Source organism: Bos javanicus, chromosome 8 (genome assembly GCF_032452875.1).
Source record: "Bos javanicus breed banteng chromosome 8, ARS-OSU_banteng_1.0, whole genome shotgun sequence".
Classification (NCBI taxonomy): domain Eukaryota; kingdom Metazoa; phylum Chordata; class Mammalia; order Artiodactyla; family Bovidae; genus Bos; species Bos javanicus.
The window spans coordinates 7,153,593-7,176,180 of NC_083875.1; the positions used below are offsets into that span (position 1 = coordinate 7,153,593).

Sequence of the window (22,588 nt, forward strand, 5' to 3'; positions counted from 1 at the left end):
CTACTCACAGTCTTCCTTAGGGTAACAGGTGTGTGGCATGTGGATGGAACTGTCAGAAAAGTGATTAAACTAAAAAAGACATGAGATCCATTGCAGAAGTTGTGAAGCAAGTCACAGAGGGAGCATGGTATTGAGGACTCTGATGCTGAACAGACACTTGAGTTCAAGTCCTGACTCCACTGGTCAGCACTTACAGGACTCTGGGGAATTTACTTCCCCTATGGCTCAGACAGTAAAGAGCCTGCCCACAATGCAGGAGACCTGGGTTTGATCCCTGGGTTGGGAAGATCCCCTGGAGAAGGAAATGGTAACCCACTCCACTTCAATCCACTCCAGAAGGAAATTCCATGGGGTTGCAAAGAGTCGGACATGACTGAGCGACTAACACACACATGCAGTCTAAGCTCTGGTTCTGTCATATTAAAGGTGATAATGTACATATAATATAATAGTAATACACACAGTTCAAAGGGCTGGTGTATTAAATATTACATACAGAGTTCACTTCACAGATAATTTTAAAATGTTAGCTCATTTGTTTTGACAAAATCATATTTTTACAGAGCGAAAATGATGAGCCTTTTGGTAATACATAGCTCTCTATATAATAAACAATAATAAATAGCTCCCTGATAGCTCAGTTGGTAAAGAATCTGCATGCAGTGCAGGAGACCCTGGTTCAATTCCTGGGTCAGGAAGATCTGCTGGAGAAGGGACAGGCTACCCACTCCAGTATTCTTGGACTTCCCTTGTGGCTCAGCTGGTAAAGAATCCGCCTACAATATGGGAGACCTGAGACTTGGGTTCAGTCCCTGGGTTGGGAAGATCCCTTGGAGAAGTGGCTACCCACTCCAGTATTTTGGCCTGGAGAATTCCATGGACTGCATAGTCCATGGGATCGCAAAGAGTCTGAAACTACTGAACGACTTTCACTTTAGTAATAAAACTTATAGAATGATACTCCAATTACCACATAAAGAAGAATCCATGAGTGAGTCTGCACTGATGATCAATAAACACATAAAGAAGAGAGGAAAGCTCTTCCTTATAGTAAAATTCTGAATAACAAGGAGTTAGAAAAATTATCATTTTACTATAATCATAGAAAAAATAATTCAGGCAAGAATTATCAATGAGTGCTGAATCTGGAGTTTGATAAAGAATGGAAAGTTTACAGAGTCTCAAAGTATCTGCCCCTACAAATTAATCATTAATTACAAAAAGAAATTAAGAAATCAGATAGTATTTAACCAAGTGTTCAAACTTAACTTTTATCAATAAGAGACAAACAGACATATTGCCTCTGAACATATGTGCCTCTGGACCCTGAGAAGGACATAACAATTATACAGTATTTTGGCCAAAAATGTATAACCTTTATCTAATCGTGAGGAATATCAGAGAAACCCGAGTCTACAATCTTTTTTTTCTTTCAAAATTGCCAATGCCATGAAGCTGAAGAAAGGAATAATTCCAGACTAAAGGAGACTGAAAAACATGACATCTAAATTCAATGTGTGGACTGGATCATATACGGAAAAAAAGTGCTATAAAGGACATTATTGGAATAACTAAAAAACTAGATATACAGCCTAAGATTGGGTAAAAATACTTACATCAATGTTAACTTTAATGAATTTGATAACTGTGTAGTGGCTTTGCCAGAATATTGGGTTGGCCAAAAAGCTTGTAATGTTAGATGTTAAAGAAAAACCCAAATGAACTTTTTAATATATTCTTGTTCTTAGGAAAAATACTGAATTGTTAAGGCATAACATATACAACCTAGTCTCAAATGGTTCAGAAAAACAGGAATGTCAATCTCCACACAGAGAGAATGTTAAAGCATGTTGCAAAATGTTTAAAATTTGTGAATCTGAGTAAAAGGTGAAAAGTGTTAGTCTGGCAGTCCTGTCTGACTCTTTGTGACCACATGGTCTGTAGCCCGCCATGCTCCTCTGTTCATGGAATTCTCCAGGCAAGAATACTGGAGTTGGCTGCCATTCCTTCTCCAGGTGACCTTTCTGACCCAGGGATCGAACTCAGGTCTCCTGCATTGCAGGCAGGTTCTTTACTGTCTGAGCTACCAGGATAAAAGGTATGCACCAATTATTTTTATTAATCTCACAACCTTTCTGTAAACAGAAATCTTCTGATTAAGGAATCCAAGCATGTGAAATTGGAAAATAACCGAGTTTGATATGCACTAAGTTTAAGCCTCTTGAGAAACCTATATGCAGGTCAGGAAGCAACAGTTAGAACTGGACATGGAACAACAGACTGGTTCCAAAAAGGAAAAGGAGTATGTTAAGGCTGTATATTGTCACCCTGCTTATTTAATTTCTATGCAGAGTACATCATGAGAAACGCTGGGCTGGAATCAAGATTGCCGGGAGAAATATCAATAACTTCAGATGTGCAGATGACACCACCCTTATGGCAGAAAGTGAAGAGGAACTAAAAAGCCTCTTGATGGAAGTGAAAGAGGAGAGTGAAAAAGTTGGTTTAAAGCTCAACATTCAGAAAACGAAAATCATGACATCTGGTCCCATCACTTCATGGCAAATAGATGGGGAAACAGTGGAAACAGTGTCAGACTTTATTTATTTTGGAGGGCTCCAAAATCACTGCAGATGGTGACTGCAGCCATGAAATTAAAAGACCTTTACTCCTTGGAAGGAAAGTTATGACCGACCTAGATAGTATATTGAAAAACAGAGATATTACTTTGCAACAAAGGTTCGTCTAGTCAAGGCTATGGTTTTTTCAGTGGTCATGTATGGATGTGAGAGTTGGACTGTGAAGAAAGCTGAGCACCGAAGAATTGATGCTTTTTGAACTGTGGTGTTGGAGAAGACTTGTGAGAGTCCCTTGGACTGCAAGGAGATCCAACCAGTCCATCCTAAAGGAGATCAGTTCTGGGTGTTCATTGGAAGGACTGATGCTGAAGCTGAGACTCCAGTACTTTGGCCACCTCATGCAAAGAGTTGACTCATTGTTAAAGACCCTGATGCTGGGAGGGATTGGGGGCAGGAGGAGAAGGGGACGACAGAGGATGAGATGGCTGGATGGCATCACCGACTCGATGGACATGAGTTTGAGTGAACTCCGGGAGTTGGTGATGGACAGGCAGGCCTGGCATGCTGCGATTCATAAGGTCTCAAAGAGTCGGACACGACTGAGAGACTGAACTGAACTGAAGTTTATGAAGTACTGTTCTTTGAGCTTAGTGTCATACAGACTGAAAACCATCACTAAGGAGATAAAAGTTCAGCATCACGGTTTAAGAGTAGTAAGTGACCCTTGTCAAGGCAAACATTAAAACAGAATTATTTTTGCCATTTGTGATAAAAATTTTTTATTTAAAGGGAGAAGAAATGTTTCTTAATGAAAGTAGAAGGGAAAACCCTTTAATTTTGTGTGAGCAGATTTAAGGCTTGGGATTACTGGCTGTGTTCCCTCCTTTTGTGTGTAATACTATGTACACAATATTTTAAATATATTTAAATACAAATATTAAACAATAATATTGTTTTTGTACTATAAACCACAATTTATTTAATACTTACTCTGTGCCAAGCACTGTGGAAGCTTTAATTGCATTATGCCATTTCTGTCCTCAAAACAACCTTAACAGGTAGATATTAGATATTATTCTACCTATTTTACAGCTGAGGAAATAGTGACTCAGAGATGTTAAGCAACTTTGACCAAAATCTCAGAGCTGACAAGTGGTAAACTAAAGATTCAAACTCAGGTCTGAGTCCAAAGCTTTTATTCCTAACCGCTGAGCCGTATGTGCAGAACTGGCAAAGACAATTTACCGTCTGTTTCTTCATCACTAACTCTCATCTCTTTTACCTCTGCAGCTGCTTATTACCTCCACCGTTGCTTCCAGCTGCAGTTTCTCTTTCAAGCTACTGTTCTTGTGGAAAGCACATAGGCTTTGATGTGAAAAAAGATCTACTTCAAACGCCTACACAGAATCTGATTAGACTATAGTCTGTGGTCCTTATTTTCCTCATCAGGAAAACAGTGAATAACTCTTACTCCAAAGAACTTAGAGGGGTTAAGAGAACCTAATATATAGGTAATTTACCACCACAGGTAGTTTTGTAGTCACCATTCAACCCCCTTTAAAAGAAACTCTTATTTTGGTTCTTCCATTTCAGAGTATACCTGATTATTCTAGACATAATGATCTGAACAGTTACAATCCTGGTTCTAAATTTCATGAACTTAGGATCTGTGAATTTGGAGATGCCATTTACTTTTGCTAGGAGAAAGAAAACTAACATCTAGTAAATATATAAAGTTAGAAGAAACTAACTTTGCTTAGATTGACACAGTTTGACAAATAAAGTCAAGTATATAGTCATCAGTCAGTGATAAGAGAGAGACCATTTTGGCAGTTCAGTATCAGTACTATCATCATCTTTAATCACTACAGATATATTTCTAGAAATGGAAACTTTATGACTTCATGGGAAGATTCAATATATCAAAAGTCCTTTTTGCAGTATCACAAACTAAATTAATTAACAGGAAATTTCTACTATAGATCTTTATGACATTTTCACATTCCTAGGAACCTGAATTATAAACAGCTTTATGTATAGAATGCTAATTTCTTAGATCTCTGAAATCAATTTACAACTGTTGAGATCTGTATTTTTAAGCATATTTCTTGATTATAAAATATGAATTACTCAAACATATGTTCCTTAAGACAACAATAATTTTGGAACTCACCTATCATATTGTGCTTTATTACTGTAAGAAATACAAATTAAAATATATATACAGGTAGTTCTTATACAGGACCATGCTAACTACTGAATAACAGTTCTATGGGACTTTGCATAGCAAGGCCATGGTTCTAAAAAGCACACATTTCAGTTTACACGGTACCATGTAGAGTAAAAACTGCCTGTAAGTACTAAGACAGGGGAATGATTCAACCCAATAGGCTACGAGGAAAAATCCAGTACCAAACACAGTGCCTCAGACCTACAAAGCACTCAGCAATATTTGTTGACTGAATGAATCTTTAAATGGTAAACAACAAGCAAAACTGAATTAGATCAACCTTATCTAAATTTCACATCTTTCAAAAAATCATCAGACTAGATCATAGACTTAAAATGCAAAACATGAAAGAATACAACTTTTAATGACTGTGGCTTCGTAGTAGAGCCTGAAGTCAGGCAGGTTGATTCCTCCAGTTCCATTCTTCTTTCTCAAGATTGCTCTGGCTATTCGAGGTTTTTTGTATTTCCATACAAATTGTGAAATTATTTGTTCTAGCTCTGTGAAGAATACCATTGGTAGCTTGATAGGGATTGCATTGAATCTATAAATTGCTTTGGGTAGTATACTCATTTTCACTATATTGATTCTTCCAATCCATGAACATGGTATATTTCTCCATCTATTAGTGTCCTCTTTGATTTCTTTCACCAGTGTTTTACAGTTTTCTATATACAGATCTTTAGTTTCTTTAGGTAGATATATTCCTAAGTATTTTATTCTTTTCATTGCAATGGTGAATGGAATTGTTTCCTTAATATCTCTTTCTGTTTTCTCATTATTAGCGTATAGGAATGCAAGGGATTTCTGTGTGTTGATTTTATATCCTGCAACTTTACTATATTCATTGATTAGTTCTAGTAATTTTCTGGCGGAGTCTTTAGGGTTTTCTATGTAGAGGATCATGTTATCTGCAAACAGTGAGTTTTACTTCTTCTTTTCCAATTTGGATTCCTTTTATTTCTTTTTCTGCTCTGATTGCTGTGAAACATGTATAATATCATATATGAAATGAGTCGCCAATCCAGGTTCGATGCACAATACTGGATGCTTAGGGCTGGTGCACTGGGATGACCCAGAGGGATGGTACGGGGAGGGAGGAGGGAGGAGGGTTCAGGATGGGGAACATGTGTATACCTGTGGCGGATTCACGTTGATATATAGCAAAACTAATACAATATTGTAAAGTTAAAAAAATAAAATAAAAGAATACAACTTTTAGAAAAACATAGAGAAGGAGATCTTAGGGGTCTACATCTAGGCAAAGAGTTCATCAAAAGTACAAACTATAAAAGTAAAAGTTGGTAAAGTCAACCTCATCGATATTAAAAACATTTGCTCTTTGAAAAGTCCATATGAAGAAAACAAAAACACAAGCTACAGATGGAGAGAAAATATCTCAAACACAACAGTAAAAAAAAAAAAAATCAAACAATTCAATTAAAAAAGGACATAAGACATGAACAGATACTTTGCCAAAGAGGATATACAAATTGTACATAATTACATGATAGACATTCAGCATCACTATCCAGAAGGGAAGTGGCTGTAGTTTTAAATGGCAGCACCAGGGATCCGTCCCAGTGGTGTTTGAACTGTTCAGTGTCTTGACTGTGGTACTGGATATGTGAATCTGCTCAGAATCTCATACATGCACATACACATGTGAGCAAAAATAAACTGCAGAATTCTGAATAAGATAGGTGAGATATGTTGATTTCAATATCCTGGTTATGACAGTATATTATGATTTTGTAATATGTCACACTACCCAGGGAAACTAAGCAAAGTGTACAAGAGATCTCTTGCTATATTTCTCACAACTGCATGTGTATCTACAATTAACTAAAAAAGGTGGGAGGCAGAGTACTGTACACTTAAAACAAGTGAATTTTATATATCTAAATGATGCCACAATAAAGTTCTTTAAATAACTAGATACTCTAATAAACACTCTAAAGAGGGTGACCAAGGACACAGCAAGTCTAGTGACATTTGACAAATAGTAACTATTTTAGATTTAAGGAAATCCAACTAATTATTAAAACTCTATGACCTCTGAATCACCTCTGACTTTGTGGAACACACTATACAGATCAAAAGAAGAGAGAATCAAGGAATACAAATCTTTAAGCATACAAATTATATTAATGTGTAGGCTATTTACTTAGGATACATCAATAATCGAGTGGAGGTATAAATACAAAAGAATTGATGTGTGCCTCTTCCTGGGTCTAATAAACAGCATAAATGCAAACTACATTAAAAGTGGTTTACTCATTAAAAATCAAAGTACAGGAAATAATGTGATTTAATTTTGATTGCTGGAGATAATTTTATAATATTAATAATGTTAAAAGTTACAATATAATAATTTTATAATATTTCAAATTTGTGAGAATAATGATATAATTTCTTTAAAATATTTTAAAAATATTTTTAAAAACCATCAGTTGTTTAATCTCCTAACTACTATCCTTATTTCTATTAAAATAACAGTGACAATAACAATAGTACTTTTTTTTTACACATTGACCAAATAATTTAGAAGAGCTCTTTCTTTTTTTAATCTAATTATTTAGGCCTTCTGGTTTTTAAAATTAATGTCTAGTTTTATTATGCTGAGACCAGAGAATGTGGCCTATATGAGGTCTGCATGAGAGAACTGTGCAGGTTTTCTTGACACAGCTATTTTGGAGAGTGAATTTAAAGTTGGAGTTCCAATTACACAATATGCTGTGTGACCTCAGATATTTCAAACAAGGTTTCTGATCTTTGGTTTACTATAAAATGCAGGAAATCACTCCTATCTATATTACAGGATTGCTATCAGTCTTAACTGAGATAATATATTGAATATATAAAGGCATCTTTTAATTGTCAAGCAGTATGTATATCCTGACTCATTCCCTTTTCTCTAATGCAAAAATCTGAGAAACTTTTCTGACATATTTTAGATATAATTTTCATTTTTTAAAAAAAAGAGATACAGTGGCAGTCTAAACGTAACTGTTGTAACAGCACAAAGGCACTTCCACTTAGAAGGCAGCATAGATTATATTAATTACCAAAAGCTCTATCAAGTTAATTATTAACATTTCTGAGAACAATACTTTTCTGTTATTGTAATATCTTGTTCTCTTTTCAAAAAAGTAGAACTTTTCCACAAAAGAATGCTAAAGATTGCTTTTAATACCTACTGGTACATCTAATATAAAATTATCTATAAAGTATATTAATCATCTTTAATCAAAACATCCCTATGTAACAAGTTAAACATCAAATAAAGTATTATTCTAAAGGAACACACTGCTCTACTGCTTTCAGTAATTCTATGGCACTAAGGATTCAAACAGCACATGCTGTGGAAACAATATATGTGATAAAGAATGGTTCATACACCATTTAGATGGATGGATGACACGCAGGGGAAGATGGGAAGAACACAAAGGAGTCTGGAGGTCTCAAAAAAGCATTCTGCTTTAAACATTTTCAATTGAAGCAAAGGAGATTCTATAAAGTGTCTTCCTGAGTAAGCAGTGTTAAATTACCAGTCTGTGTTGAGCGACATGAATGAGCTACTTTAAATACTCATTATAAATCATTACTTTTCAATATTTCTTAAATGTCTAAATAGTTGGATTTACAAATAAGAAATTTTCTATTTCACATAAAGATCTAAAACTCTGTGTACCAAATGAGGAAATTCACTCCTTTATATTGCCTTGGAAATTTTCAAAATTTTTTTCCAACTAGGAAGTAACCAGATTTTTAGTTACTTTCTAAGTGTTATCATGTGATTGCATAAGAACATGGGAGATTCTGTGAGAAAATATTTTCCACATTTATAACCAAATTGGCAGCCCCAGCATTTATTTCTCTTTTTCCAAAAGAACAGACCACCAAGGTAGTTTAAAACAGACTGAGGAGAGGGGGGAAAAAGAAAAGAAAAAAAAAACCTGATAACCAAGCACACTTCTAAATTTGAAAGGCAACAACTGTAGAGAAATGAAGGAGGGTAAGTCCACAAGGAGGTCCTTCTAAGGAGAAAAGGGAAATAGCTAAGTACTAAGAGGTCACAGGGTACATTAAACACATAAAAAAAAAAAAAAAAAAACCCACTCATTAAATTTAAAGATCTGGTCCTGCAAGAGCAGTTTTTTGTTAGTAAAAGGCATACCATTTGTAGTTTTTTTTAAATCAAAAAAGATTTACAATATCACTGTTTTCTGAAGGTTTTTTATCCTGTTGTTTAATTTGATTCTATAATGAATGTTACCAAATGGTATCTAAACAAGTGTAAAAATTAAGATATGTCACTTAAAATGTAACCAAAAAGCAGAGAATTGGGGGCTTATTCAATTTCACTTATTTCTTCAGCTTCTTTTGCAGAGAGATGTTCCACTGTCTGTTTTAATTTTTGAGTAAAATAAATTTATTGAATTTCTCACCAGCATTATTTGTTAGTTGCACTGACTGCACTCTTTACTCGACCCAAATGTATCAGCAGTGGTCATGGCAGCACATTCCCAACCCTCAGGGCACAGCACACTCCATGCCCACTGACCACAAGGCCACTCTTATCAGAGTTGTGGAATTAAAAAGACAAAACAAAAACTGTCATTGTTACTGACATACTTTTAAAGAAATAAAGACAAAGTATCAAACAAAATAAATATATTTTTAATTTTATTTTTGGCCATGCCCTGCAGCATGTGGGATCTTAGTTCCCCAACCAGGGATCCAACCTGTGACCCCTGCATTGGGTGCATAAAGTCTTAACCACTGGAGGGCCAGGGAAGTCCCTAAAATAAAATAAATACTGACAGCAGCCAATAGAAAAGTCAGAAGTGAGATGAGAAAACATCTAACAGTGAAAACAGACTAACACAAAATGTGTGCATTATTCAGGCTCCTTCAACTTGTGACTACAAGGCACAATACTCGAAGTTTCACTTTCCTCACCTATAGAGTTTTGAACTTGATGATCTCTAAGTTCTCTTTTAGCTATAAAATTCTGTGATCCTCTAAAGATGAGAATATCCGAAAAATTAAAACAAAATGAAGAGGTGATAGAGATGGACGTGTGTGTGCATGTACGTGTGTATTTAGCATCTATCCTTTCTGTGTCTTTTCCCTATGTTCGTGACTCCTACAAATTACTGCTCAGCATAAGCAAACAGGGGTTCTTCAAGCATGGCTCACCTGCTGAAATCATGTTCCTTCTTTCAAATAGCTTATGAAATCCTCTGCAACCTGTTCTTGCAGAATACACAAATTGCTGATCATAGACCTAAACCAAACCTGCTGCCTAAACTTGAAACCAAATGTCTTTTCTCATCTTTCCATCATAAAAACATTTGCCCTAAATAGAATATAAACTCATTCAAGTTTTACCATAGAATCTATGTCAATAAATATCAGAAAAACAAAACCATGAGGAAAAAAAAATAAATGGGGAACATAAATTTCTAGAAGTGGATGTATTCACTAAAGTTGTTTTAAAATATTAAGTAAAATAATCAATGAAAATGCAACATGAGGTAGACAAATAATCCACAGACTTCATATTAATGATTTTGACACATTATTATATCAGCCAATGGATTACCCTCAATTTTCAAATCTGAATCAAAATGTGGGGGGAAAAACAGACTTGTATATAGCCATTGGTTAAGTAATGAACGATAAATTTGTGAATTTGAATGACTAACTTCAATGCTCTGTGATCAAAGTAAAGATAATTTCTTGGTAATTCATTGCTTCGACACGACTGAGCGACTTCACTTTCACTTTTCACTTTCGTGCATTGGAGAAGGAAATGGCAACCTACTCCAGTGTTCTTGCCTGGAGAATCCCAGGGACGGGGGTGCCTAGTGGGCTGCCGTCTATGGGGTCGCACAGAGTCGGACACGACTGAAGTGACTTAGCAGCATACTTGAAGTAAGGAAAATAATTATTTTTAACCTATTCAAAAGCACAAAACATTCCCTATTAAACTGATCAGAGGTATAATAAATTATGATGCATGGCTTAGCTTATCTAGTTATTACCATAAAATATTTTTTATGAATGAAGTATTTCAACTGTGTTATTTTTGCAAGCACCTGTTTAAAATTTGGCAGACATCTAAGGGCCTACAAGTACATTAGTTAATTGGCTATATTCTACTACAAACGAAGTATGTTAACCTGATAGGAAGCAACATTTTAAAAGCCAAATCTACAATTTGAAAATTTACACTGGCTAGTGTTAAGCACCTGAAGTTTAAAAGATAAACTTGAACAATGCTTTACTAAGGATTGACAACATCTTTCAAAATTGGAAGAAGCATAGGCAATTTTACAGTGGGTCAAAGCCAAAATAATAAACCCTGAAGCCTATACCTTTCACGTCTAATAAGCTTATTTGGTTCACTGACAAAATCTGTTCTGGTGATATGCATCCAGTAGTGCTGAAAGAATGTAACCTGACATCTAATAATGCTTAAAAACAAACACACAAACGTGGTTCTGTTCTCAGACACACCTCTCCTATCCCTATTTGCTCTCATACCAACATAGACATGCCACATTCTTTCTACATTAGAAAGGCTCACCTCTAGCTTTTCCTAACTTCTTTCCACCTTAAAAACTATCTTTGCCCATGTTTATTTTGAAATCATTTCAACCATGAAAAATAGCAATCGGTAAGGAATACATAATCTCCAGTTATGAGGTACTCTGCTCATGTATATCCTTAAAAGACAAACCTTCCTCTCACACATGCCATTTCTCAGGCAGTTTTCCAAGAAAAACAATAAGCCTTTCTTTATGTAATCAGTAGGAAAAAAGACCCCCTACACAACTCTCCCCACCTCCAAAAAAAAAAAAAAAAACCCTTTTCAAGAAGGAAAATTCTTGTCTAAGTTGGCCTGTTTCATTATAACCAGGCATTTCTCTTGGATATAATTTTGCTCAGTTATTCCTATTAACTCCTAAAAGTTATCAGCCAGGGTAACTGTGTTAAGCTGCCTCTAAGATGGCTCCTAAAGACCCTTGCTCCCTGGGATTTATGCCCTTGTGTAATTCTTTCCACAATGACTGAGTTGGATTTACTGACTCACTTCTAACAAAAGAATATGGCAGTTGGCAGCAGTGATGAAAGGAGGCAACTTCCGATACTAGGTTATAAAAAACTAGAGAGAGTTTTGGGTGCTCACTCTCTTAGACTGCTCACTTGAGGGAAAGCCCAGTGCCACAGTGTGTACAATACCTCAGACAAACTGTCAAGTTATTTGGATAAAAATTGCAAGCTTCCTACTCAACCTGAAAATAGAATAAAACTTATTTCTCATTCTGATATCTTCTCAATTTTGGAAACCATTTTCTTAGGTGGTAAAAATCCCCTCTATCCCAGAAATATGGTCACCAACTCCAAACTTAAAAAAAAAAACAAGGAAAGCTGAAATGGAAAACTAAATTAGCTTCACTTTACAGTAATAAAGTTCATGATCTATTGATATGGAGAGAAACATCTGGGATCCCTGAAAATAAAAACTCCAGTTGTTAGAAGAAGTAGATTCAAAGATTAAATTGTTAAATATACACAAAACCTAAAGTAAAACCCTTAATCGACTGAGGATTGGGATCCATTTGTGATTTCATCCACTTTTAATAATATTTAATTGAGCAGCCATGTAAGAAACTAGAGCCCAGTCACAGAGAAAAACGAGACGACAAATTAAGAATTTGCCAAGTTTATAACCAAAGTTTAACAGCTAAAGCAGCCAGCAATCCATCGTGACATTAACTGTATGTTAGTGTTTTCCATTCATGTTACTAGAAAGTATGTAAGAAATAGAAAACTGTGCTTATGAACCCCCCCCAAACCCACTCTACTTAAAAGCTACATCTGGGCTAGAAGAGTAACCTCTGCTTTTTCCCGGCTTTATTTCAGAGTGAAGCCGGACCCTACCTGGGGTCCCAAGTTGACCTACACCCCAGTGACCTAGGAACACAAGAACACACCTACTCCCGCCTCCTGACACGGATTCCTTATTTTAATTAGCCAGCACCGCTGTCACTCAAGATGTTTTGCTCTGTCATTGGCCCCAAAGTCTTACAGGTTGGCAAGTTTCTGCCAACTGGTAAGCATCGGTTGTCATTATTTCCGAGGAGAAAAGTAGGGGTGTACAGGGAAGAGACTCAAGAGCTATGAAATACGTAGGGTAACGCCCTTACCTGGGCGACCTGCGATACCACCGCCGCCGCGACGAATCGGCCTCTGGGCGGGGGCTTTCAGCCAAAAAGAAAACGATTCAGCCGGGAACGGGCGCCCAGGCCATGGAGAAGCCGGTTCAAACTTCACTCGTTCACGCCGGTGGAAGTGAGGTAGGGGAGAATCCCAGAAACAGGACCGGATCCTTCCGAACTCAGAGAGCCTCAAGCTGCAGCCCCCTCAGCGGCCGAGTTTTGACGTTTCCTATTGTTGCCGGAAGTGACATCAGGGTTCAGAGGCTTCAGAAAGTATTTTCATCTCCGTGGTCTACGATTCGCCACGGCGTCTCGGCTTCTCACTTTCCAGTTCGAGGCCCTCTGAGCCTCAGAACTGGGCAGACTTCCAATCTGCACCTTGGGATCTGACTGAATGTAGAAAAACCTCTCGGCAGGACTAGTCTTCCAAGGGCTCTAGATAGACATCCTGTGGAATCTGCGGCGGAGAATCCAGGGACGTGGAGGAACCGAGAGCTTTGAAGATCCTGCAGCGGTGCTCGGAATACAAACGGTCGGCGCGAGAAGTGCGCCCCGGCAGCGGCGTCGGGCCGCAGGGACTCGTTGCTGGAGGCTGGGCTCCCGGGGTTCTCGGGTTGCATATGCTACCACCTCTTTTGCCCGTTGTGCGGGGCCAGAGGCCTTCGGAGCCCTTTCTTTGCTGGGCCGTTCTGGGTGAGCGCGGGGGAGCCGACGGGGCTGCGCCTGGGATTTGGCTGGGGTCGCGCTCATCCTCTCAGATAGGTTATGACTTAGGGTCCTGGACGGACCGATTCCTCTTTTTGGAGCCTCTGAGCTGAGCAATCCGGCTCCTCGGAAATACTGATGAGAGGGAAGAGCTGAGGATAGTTGATGTTTTCCTTGTTTTACCTTTCCCGAGTATTTCAGGGGGAAAGAAGAAGTACTTCACTTTCATACAGGACTGGATTTTTTCGTTACTAGGAGAAAAAAATACTGAAATTCGGATTCTGGAATCAGGGCTGTAGTAGACTTTTTCTAAAATTATCCACAGACCTTTACACGGTTTTATATATGAACACAGCTATCCCGCAGAGTTATATACTTGACCCTTACTCCCCCTTTCTCCCAATTTTCTCCTCTATTACTTCTAATAGATACTATCAATAGCTGTCACAAACCCTTAGTCATCAACCATAGTCCTTACAACAATGGTTTAATTGCTTCATTCTGAACAAAAATCACTGAGTTCATTGGCATTCCATTGGGAGGTATCATTTAATGACCTTTAGTGGCAATGAGACTGAATTAGATTAATCGTCTTAAACTGCTGTTTTATACCATTTTCACGATGCCTCCTGTAATACAGTGGGGCAGATCTAACTTGTAGCAGAGAATTCTGGAGGAAGCTAGGAAGCAATATTGAGACCATTTTAGTGGTTGAATCTGCTACAAGCTGAGTGGTATATGCCTTTGTCTTTTAATTTCTTTTTATAAGTGTTATAAAGTGAAAATGTTAAGTGACTTCCTAAAAAGTTATTTTTCATGTCTGAAACTACTGTGTTAAAATGTGCACAATTCCTAGATTGGCTTTTTGTTAATGTCTTAATTTTTAGTGTTTTTCAGTTTTATAATAAACTGTAGAGCCTTCCATGTAAATGTAGAGCAGTAGCTGTAATTTTTTTCTGTAATACTCAATTTTCTTAATCCTTTAATTTTTTTCTTTCCTATTTTATCACTTATCTTCCTCACCTACAGATCCCAGCTGTACTTTTATCATACTCTTCTTCAGAATATTTATTCTGCTGATACAGAAGAGGATGTGTTCCAGGGACATACTTTGTTGTCAGAAATTCCATTACCAGAGGTAGAAATAATGAGACATTAATATATGTTACAGGACTTAAGAGAAAGGAAAGATACCATAAAGTGTTAAATAAAACAAAATTTCATGTATCACAGAGACAGAATATACCTCAAAAAGGGTTAAAAGAAGTCTGTGGAAAGAGATAAAATTTATACTGAAGTTAATAGAAATGTCTTAGGAGAAAAGGTGCCCCTAGAAGAATTGATTAAGGTACATGGGTCTGGAGGCTTCCCAGGTGGCATGAGCAGTAAAGAACCCACCTGCCAGGAAAGGAGAAGGTAAGAGACTCAGGTTCTATTCCTGGGTGGGGAGGATTCCCTAGAGGAAGGCATGGCAACTCACTCCAGTATTCTTGCCTGGAGAACCCCAGGGATAGAGGAGCCTGGCAGACTACACCCCATGGAGTTGCAAAGAGTCGGAGGCGACTGAAGCAACTTAGCACATGCACCTGGGTCTGGAACTTACCAAACTTACACTTACTATATTGGCCAGTGACAACACCCAAAACTATATATATTTTTTGCAGTCAACAGCCAGATTAATTCCCACTTCATCTTTTCCAAGAAAATTAAGGCTGGTCTTGGGAAGTCATCCTTAACTGCTTCCCTATGTACATATATTCCGCCAGTTATCCTGAAAGATGTTAAATAAGGTTGATCTTTCTTGGCCAATATATTGTTGAAAGTGATTTTTAGAATGACTTCCTTTTTTTTCTAGTTTTTTTTTGCATTTGACACACTTGAAATTTCCTCTGCTTAAAAATGTAAATACTTAGTTGAAGTGGTTGATTGGCTGGAAAATATTGACTAAAACTCACATATGGGCATTTAAAAGTATGTTCAATAATGTGTTTTTTACCGTGTGGATAAAGGAGGGGAGACTTGGAACAGGAAGTGAGAGTTGCACTGGACTCTTTGTGACCCCATGGACTTATACAGTCAATGGAATTCTCCAGGCCAGAATACTGGAGTGGGTAGCCTTTCTCTTCTCCAGGGGATCTTCCCAACCCAGGGATCAATCCCAGGTTTCCTGCATTACAGGCAGCTTATTTACCAACTGAGTCACAAGGGAAGCCCAAGAATACTTCAGTGGGTAACCTATCCCTTCTCCAGGGGATCTTCCCAATCCAGGAATCTAACCTGGGTATTCTGCATTGGAGACGATTCTTTACCAGCTGAGCTATAAGGAAAAAGATACTGTGTTTAAGAGAAGGAAAGGGTACAGAATTACAGTAGTGGCTTAATGTAGAAAGTTTACTAAATTTAGGATTTTGCACATTTGTACCCCATCTCAGGTTATATATAGATACAGGAAAGGTGTGTGAGAAGGTGATTTGTACCCTAGGCAACTGCTGAGATGTTGACCAGGGGGACATGATCATGCTGACTCTAGTTCCCCTGATTTATGGATTGTTGTGTTTTGTTTTTAATGTCAGTGACTTCATTTGAGAGGAGCAGCATTCCCAGAGGATTTAGTACTCAAGGTATTGTTATATATTTGGACAGTTATAAATACTAGATATTTTGAAGTGTGTTACTGAGCTTTGCCTCATTGGTTACAGTTTAGAAGCCCTTTGTCTTTTTCTTGCAAAAGTTTTTAACCATTTGTTTACCTGTTTAGTTTAGGTACCTCCCTTGGGAATAACCTCCTTTAGTCTAGAGAAAGCCCTGCCCCATGCCATAAAATGAGTCATTTAAAAATGTAATTCCATGGTATTATTTTCTTTGAGATTAAAAAAAATGAACCATTTAAAATCTCAAATATTGTTCTTATCTTTTTGTGCACATAAAAGTACACACATATTCTGTTATTTGTATCCATTGGCCTCATACTCCTGTTTCATGGACCCTGAGTATGTTACTAGATATCACTAATAAGTTTCCCACCCCACTCCAGTACTTTTGCCTGGAGAATCCCATGGACGGAGGAGCCTGGTGGGCTGCAGTCCATGGGATTGCTGAGTTGGACACGACTGAGCAACTTCCCTTTCACTTTTCACTTTCATGCATTGGAGAAGGAAATGGCAACCCACTGCAGTGTTCTTGCCTGGAGCATCCTGGGGACGGGGAAGCCTGGTGGGCTGCCGTCTATGGGGTTGCACAGAGTCGGACATGACTGAAGCGACTTAACAGCAGCAGCAGCAGCAATAAGTTTCCCAAATCATTGTACAAATTTACACTTTCACAGCATTGTGCTCTGTTTCAGATGCTTTGCAACCTTGCCTTTGGGTTTACTTTGTAATTTCCTAATGATTATTAAGGTTGCATATCTTTTCACATTTTTGTTGTTTTCACGTTTACGTTACTGTTCAGATCTCTTTCCTGTTTTTCTATTGAGTTGTCTGTCTTATTACTTTGTAGGATTTTTTTTTTTAATCTTTTTGTTGGTTATGTATATTGACAGTATCAACTTCCCCTCAATGACTTATCTTTCCATTCTTCTAATGGTATCTTTCGATGAACAGAAGATAGAAAGTTTATTGTGACTCATTTTATCAGTCTTAAGACCAGAAATCTTTTTCTACCTGAAGAATCATGTATTCTATAATCTCCAAGAAACCTATCTGTCTTATATTTCACATTTAGATCTTTGACAAACCTGTAATTGATTGTAAAGGATATAAAGTTCCGTTTACATCAAGGAGGTTAAGATTTATTTATCCCATCTGGGTATTCAGTTGACACAGTACAATTTATTGAAAAAGACTATCCATTTTCCAGGGCTATTCTCCATCAACTTTCTTGCCTGGAAAATCCCATGGACGGAGGAGCCTGGCAGGCTGCAGTCCATGGGATTTTCCAGGCAAGAAGTCCATGGGGTCGCTAAGAGTCAGACATGACTGAGCGACTTCACTTTCCCTTTTCACCTTCATGCATCGGAGAAGGAAATGGCAACCCACTCCAGTGTTCTTGCTGGAGAATACCAAGGATGGGGGAGCCTGGTGGGCTGCCGTCTCTGGGGTTGCACAGAGTCAGACATGACTGAAGTGACTTAGTAGCAGCAGCAGCAGTGTTGATATATGCATGGTCTATTTCTGTGCATTATTCCATTCCATTGTTGTGTTGGTAGATATTTTCAATAATTCTAAATTTAACTTTATAATGACTCTCTATATCCAATGGTTGAATTTTCCAATTTTGATCATTTTCACCATGGTGTTATTTTCTGTTTATCTTTTGCATATCTATGCAAATTTTAGAATCAGCTTGTGAATTTCCACCTTTAAAAAACTACAGTGTGTTTTGGTGGGGCATGGGATGGAGGGAATACATTGAATTATGGGATCAACTTATTGAGTCTTTAAATCCTTGATCTGAATGTAGACCTCTTATTTAGGGCTTTATATCAATAAAGTTTTCTGCTTTTTTGTTTTGTTTTGTTTGAGGTCTTACAGATCTGTTTTGAATTTATTCACACATTTACGATATTTGAGGCTAGTGAATTATTTATATGTATATTTTTAAACATATTTTCTAAATTATTTGAGAAATACAGAGAAATACAATCAATATTTGTATATTGACCTTCAGTCCAGCAACCTTGCTAAATTCATTTTATTTCTTTTGAATTTTTTCAAATACAGTCTGTGAGTAGTAACATTTTTATTTTCTTCCTTTTTAGTTTTTTTTTTTTCTTGTATTTTTGTACTAAGACCCGTAGTACAATATTGAATAGAAATGGTAAGAGTGAATAAACTTGCCTTTTCCCCATCTCAGGAAGAAAGCTTTCAATATTTCACCTTTACATATGATGTTTACAGTAATTTTTTGGTAAATATCCTGTAGATGATGGGAAGCAGTTCCCTTCTGTTCCTAATATTGTAAATGTTGAATTCTATCACATGCTTATTTTACATATGTTGAAATCATTATAAGACTTTTTTTCTTTATTTGTTCACATTGAGTTATACTGATTTTTGTTGTTGTTGTTCAGATAGTTTCAGCTTTGATCTCTGGAAGCTGTTTCATTCCTTATGCCATACTCCTATCAAGTATGGGGTTGGTTTCTTTGTTTTGTGTGTACTTTTTTACTTTCTAGAATGATATAATGATAAAATGAGCCTCAGGCTCATCTTGTATATTTCCTCCCTCAGTCTGAGAATTGGCCATTTCTCCAGGGAGCCAGCATTGCACACATTTCTGTATCTATACTAAGGTAAACATGAGTTCATACTGATACGTTGAATTAATCCACAAGGCAGGGCTGATTCCAGTCGCCTTCCTTTGCTTCTCTGTAAACTCCCATCCAGCAGTGAGAATCATACCTTCTACTATTCAGCCATCTGTTTACCGAGTTGTTCAATTGCAGCGTATATGTGTGGAAGCATCATAACTCACATGTACATGGGAAATGACTCTATAACTGGAGTACAGTGTTTATGTGCAGTTCATTCTTCCTTTAGTCTTACAGGTGCCTCTCATTTCCAGAGTCAACTTAGCTTTTGGCTTTTTCACCCTCCCCTTCTGTGAGGTTGCTTTGCACATTAACTCTTTGTGATCTTTCTTCTTACTTCTGAATCCTTGCAGCCATGATCTCTAGTTTTATTGTCTTTACAGTTCTGCCTTTTCCAGAAAGTCATAAAATGGAAAACAAACAATATGTAGTCTTTTCAAACTTGTTTCTTTTACTTAGCAAGATGCATTAAGGTTCATTTCTGTCTTGGTTGCCTTTCTTTGTTGTTGAATAATATACTGTTGTATAGATGTATTAGTTTTTTTTTTTTTAATTCATTTGCCTATTGAAGGACATCCTAATATCTTTTGGTTTTGGATGATTAAGAGGAAAGCTACTATAAACATTTCCATGCAGAATCTTGTATGTACATTTAAAATTTTAAATCAGTTGGGTAAATACTTACTAGCACAACTGCTGATTGTGTGACATTTAGCTTTGTAAGAGTCTGCCAGACCATCTTCCAAAATGACTATGCAGTTGGCATTCCCACCGACCAAAAATGAGAGTTCCTGTTGCTGTTCTCAGAGGCATTTGGTACTGTCAGTTTTTTGGATTCTAACCATTATAATAAGATATGTGGTGGTGTCATTTTTTAATTTATAATTGCATAATGACATTTGATGTTGAGCATCCTACATGCTTATTTGCCATCTATATCTTCTTTGGGGCTTTCCAGGTGACTCAGTGGTAAAGAATCTGCCTGCCAAGTAGGAAACGGGAGTTCGATACCTAGGTAAGGAAGATCCACTGCAGGAGGAAATGGCAACCTACTCCAGTATTCTTGCCTGGGAAATCCCGTGGACAGAGGAGCTTGGCAGGCTACAGACCATGAGTTTGCAAAGAGTCGGACACACTTAAACCACCACCACCACATCTTTAATGAGACTTTCAGATACTAGGCCCATTTTTAAATAGGGTTGTTTTCTTACTCTAGAGTTCTTTGTGTACTTTGGAAATAAGTCTTTTATCCAGTAGTATTTTATAAATATTCTGTCTGTGACCTATCTGTTCATTCTCTAACAGTTTATTTTGTAGAAGTTTTAAATTTTAATGAATTCCAACTCAGTTTTGTGGGTTATGCTGATTATTCTAAAAACTCATTGATAAACCTGGGGATCAGAGGTAGTTGCCTATCAGAGCAGGTTATATATGGAGGGAGGGAGTGGAAGCAGAGAAACAGTAAGTCTCTAGGGTTTAGTCGCTTCTTATGTCAACCTTCAAATAATCATTCTTATTTCAGGCCCCTGGCTGTACCCCTCAGGAAAATCAAGGACCCTCATTTCTGAACCTGTCTTGCTGTTGTCGGTTTCCTCCTAAATAGGTGAATGGGATTGATCTAACTTTGCTCTGCTAGGTTGGTTGTTAACTCATCCATCTGTTTTCCATCTTCCAAAATTTTGTCATGCGGAGTCCCCTCTGGTTTTCTTTTTCCTGATGAATATATATGGTTTCTAGTCATTTACTTTCATTTTACTGGAGTTTAGAAAAGGGAATAAAGGTAACATACATTTTAATCTGCCATATGTAATTAGCCGAATCCTGAATTTTTTTAAACTCATCTATTTTTATTTTTTAAGCAAGCCATCTGATTTACAGCTATGTAAGTTCAGAGCCCTGGGAATACTGACTAAACCTGTGCTTAATTTCTTTGTCTCCATTTCCTACTGATTTTATTGTGTACCCTTTATAAGTAGCCAAAATAGTCATTGATGGAGATTATTTTAGGGGGATATGTCTTCCCAAATGGTACTTTGGTGTACCATAATTTAAATATTTGCAAGAGTGTCGTGTAATATCAGTGGTCAAGAATCTGCGTGCCAGTGCAGGAGGCACAAGAGATGTGGGTTCAGTCCCTGAGTTGGGAAGCTCCCCTGGAGGAGGAAATGGCAACATACTCCAGTATTCTTGCCTGGAAAATGCTATGGACAGAGGAGCCTCAAGGGCTACAGTCCATGGGATCATAAAGAGTCAGACATGACTGAGAACGCACACAGGTAATATCAGACTCATTGTAAGAAGGTGAACATCTGGCAAACTTACTTTTTTTTTTTAATGAAAAAATATTGAAGGGAAAAGTGCACCTGACATTCAGGAATATATAGAGGATACCAGACCAATAGGGAAGACAAATTGGGGAGAAATAGCTAAAATGAATACAATAAGTGTGTGTGAGCTATGAACAAAAGAGATTAAATAAGCTTCAGAAATACAAAGAGTTAAACAATGTCTCATGGATTTCTTTTCTTTTTAGGTGAAAAATTAGATAATTTTCAAAGCTGGAGTTGAATCAAACGTTAAATAATGGCAACAGGTGACTTAAAAAGAAGCTTACGGAACTTAGAACAAGTGCTTCGCTCGCTAAATTATCCTAGAGAGGTGGATTGTGTAGGGTAAGCTGCAATATTGAACTTCTTTGTATTATTTTCACTAATGATGTGAGGTAACATTTGACATGGGAGGAGTATCTAAATAAAAATACAGATTTTATATAGGTCCTTTAATTTTTTTCATCCAAGTGACTGAGATATTTTAGAACACAGTTAGGAGTTTGTTTCTCAGTAGGAATTAATGAAAAATTCCAACTCAGGAGATTTGAAACAGCTTTTAGAAGTAGAAGCACGACATTGTAAGTATAAGGTATGGTCTCTGTACAACTTTTAATTTCATGCAAGTATAATGGATTTCATTAATTCTGTAGTTTACCAGCCTCCCACTTTTAGTTGGGTGGTATTTCTTTTTGATTTGGAGGATTCTAGTTAACAGATTTCTTATGACAACTTATATCATACTTGAAGATTGTTATTAAGCTGTCTCACTTAATAGCCCTGCTTTGAACCATTTGCTTTAGTTTCCACTGCCAAATATGACTGACTTGCCTTTGTAAAATATAGCAACATACATTTCTTCTCTAATTCTGCTAGTCTAATATACACTCCTATCATTCTTTAGCCTTTGATACCTCTTTTCCTTCCTATGTGGGATTGCTGAGTGATTAAATATTTCTCCCAGTAGAATGCAGCTTAACATCTGGTGCTTTTATTCAATTCACTGCAGTCTCCCCCTTTCTAGAACTGCATGGAACATCTTAGAAGCTAATTAGACGTTTATTCTATGTATGCATTGAGGGACAAGTTCATATTAGGTATGTGTTCAAGTAGTGAGTGAATCTGAGTTAAACCAACTACTCCGTAGCATCCTAGATATTCTATTTTTTAAATATTTTTTTTATTATCTTTAAATTTATTTA

General features: G+C 37.1%; 2 protein-coding genes across 14 annotated transcripts in view; one reads left to right on the forward strand and one right to left on the reverse strand.

The window, feature by feature from the left end:
- The window catches only part of FBXO8 (F-box protein 8), a 39,441-nt gene extending 26,196 nt beyond the window's left edge, over window positions 1–13,245 (reverse strand). Inside the window, exon 1 of the mRNA XM_061424961.1 lies at window positions 13,032–13,245. The gene's annotated coding sequence lies outside the window, so the exon portion shown is untranslated. The remainder of the gene's footprint in view (window positions 1–13,031) is intronic.
- Window positions 13,242–22,588, forward strand: part of CEP44 (centrosomal protein 44) — a 39,184-nt gene continuing 29,837 nt past the window's right edge. For 5 of the 13 annotated variants that reach the window (XM_061424947.1, XM_061424956.1, XM_061424957.1 and 2 more), the window contains exons 1-4: window positions 13,242–13,736; window positions 14,778–14,886; window positions 16,322–16,369; window positions 21,593–21,731. In XM_061424947.1, the coding sequence (XP_061280931.1) occupies window positions 21,643–21,731 (89 nt within the window). In that variant the 5' untranslated portion in view covers window positions 13,242–13,736; window positions 14,778–14,886; window positions 16,322–16,369; window positions 21,593–21,642. Of the gene's footprint in view, window positions 13,737–14,777; window positions 14,887–16,321; window positions 16,370–20,017; window positions 20,075–20,581; window positions 20,696–21,592; window positions 21,732–22,588 lie in introns of all 13 variants that reach the window. The other 8 variants (XM_061424950.1, XM_061424958.1, XM_061424951.1 and 5 more) reach the window with 7 other exon arrangements.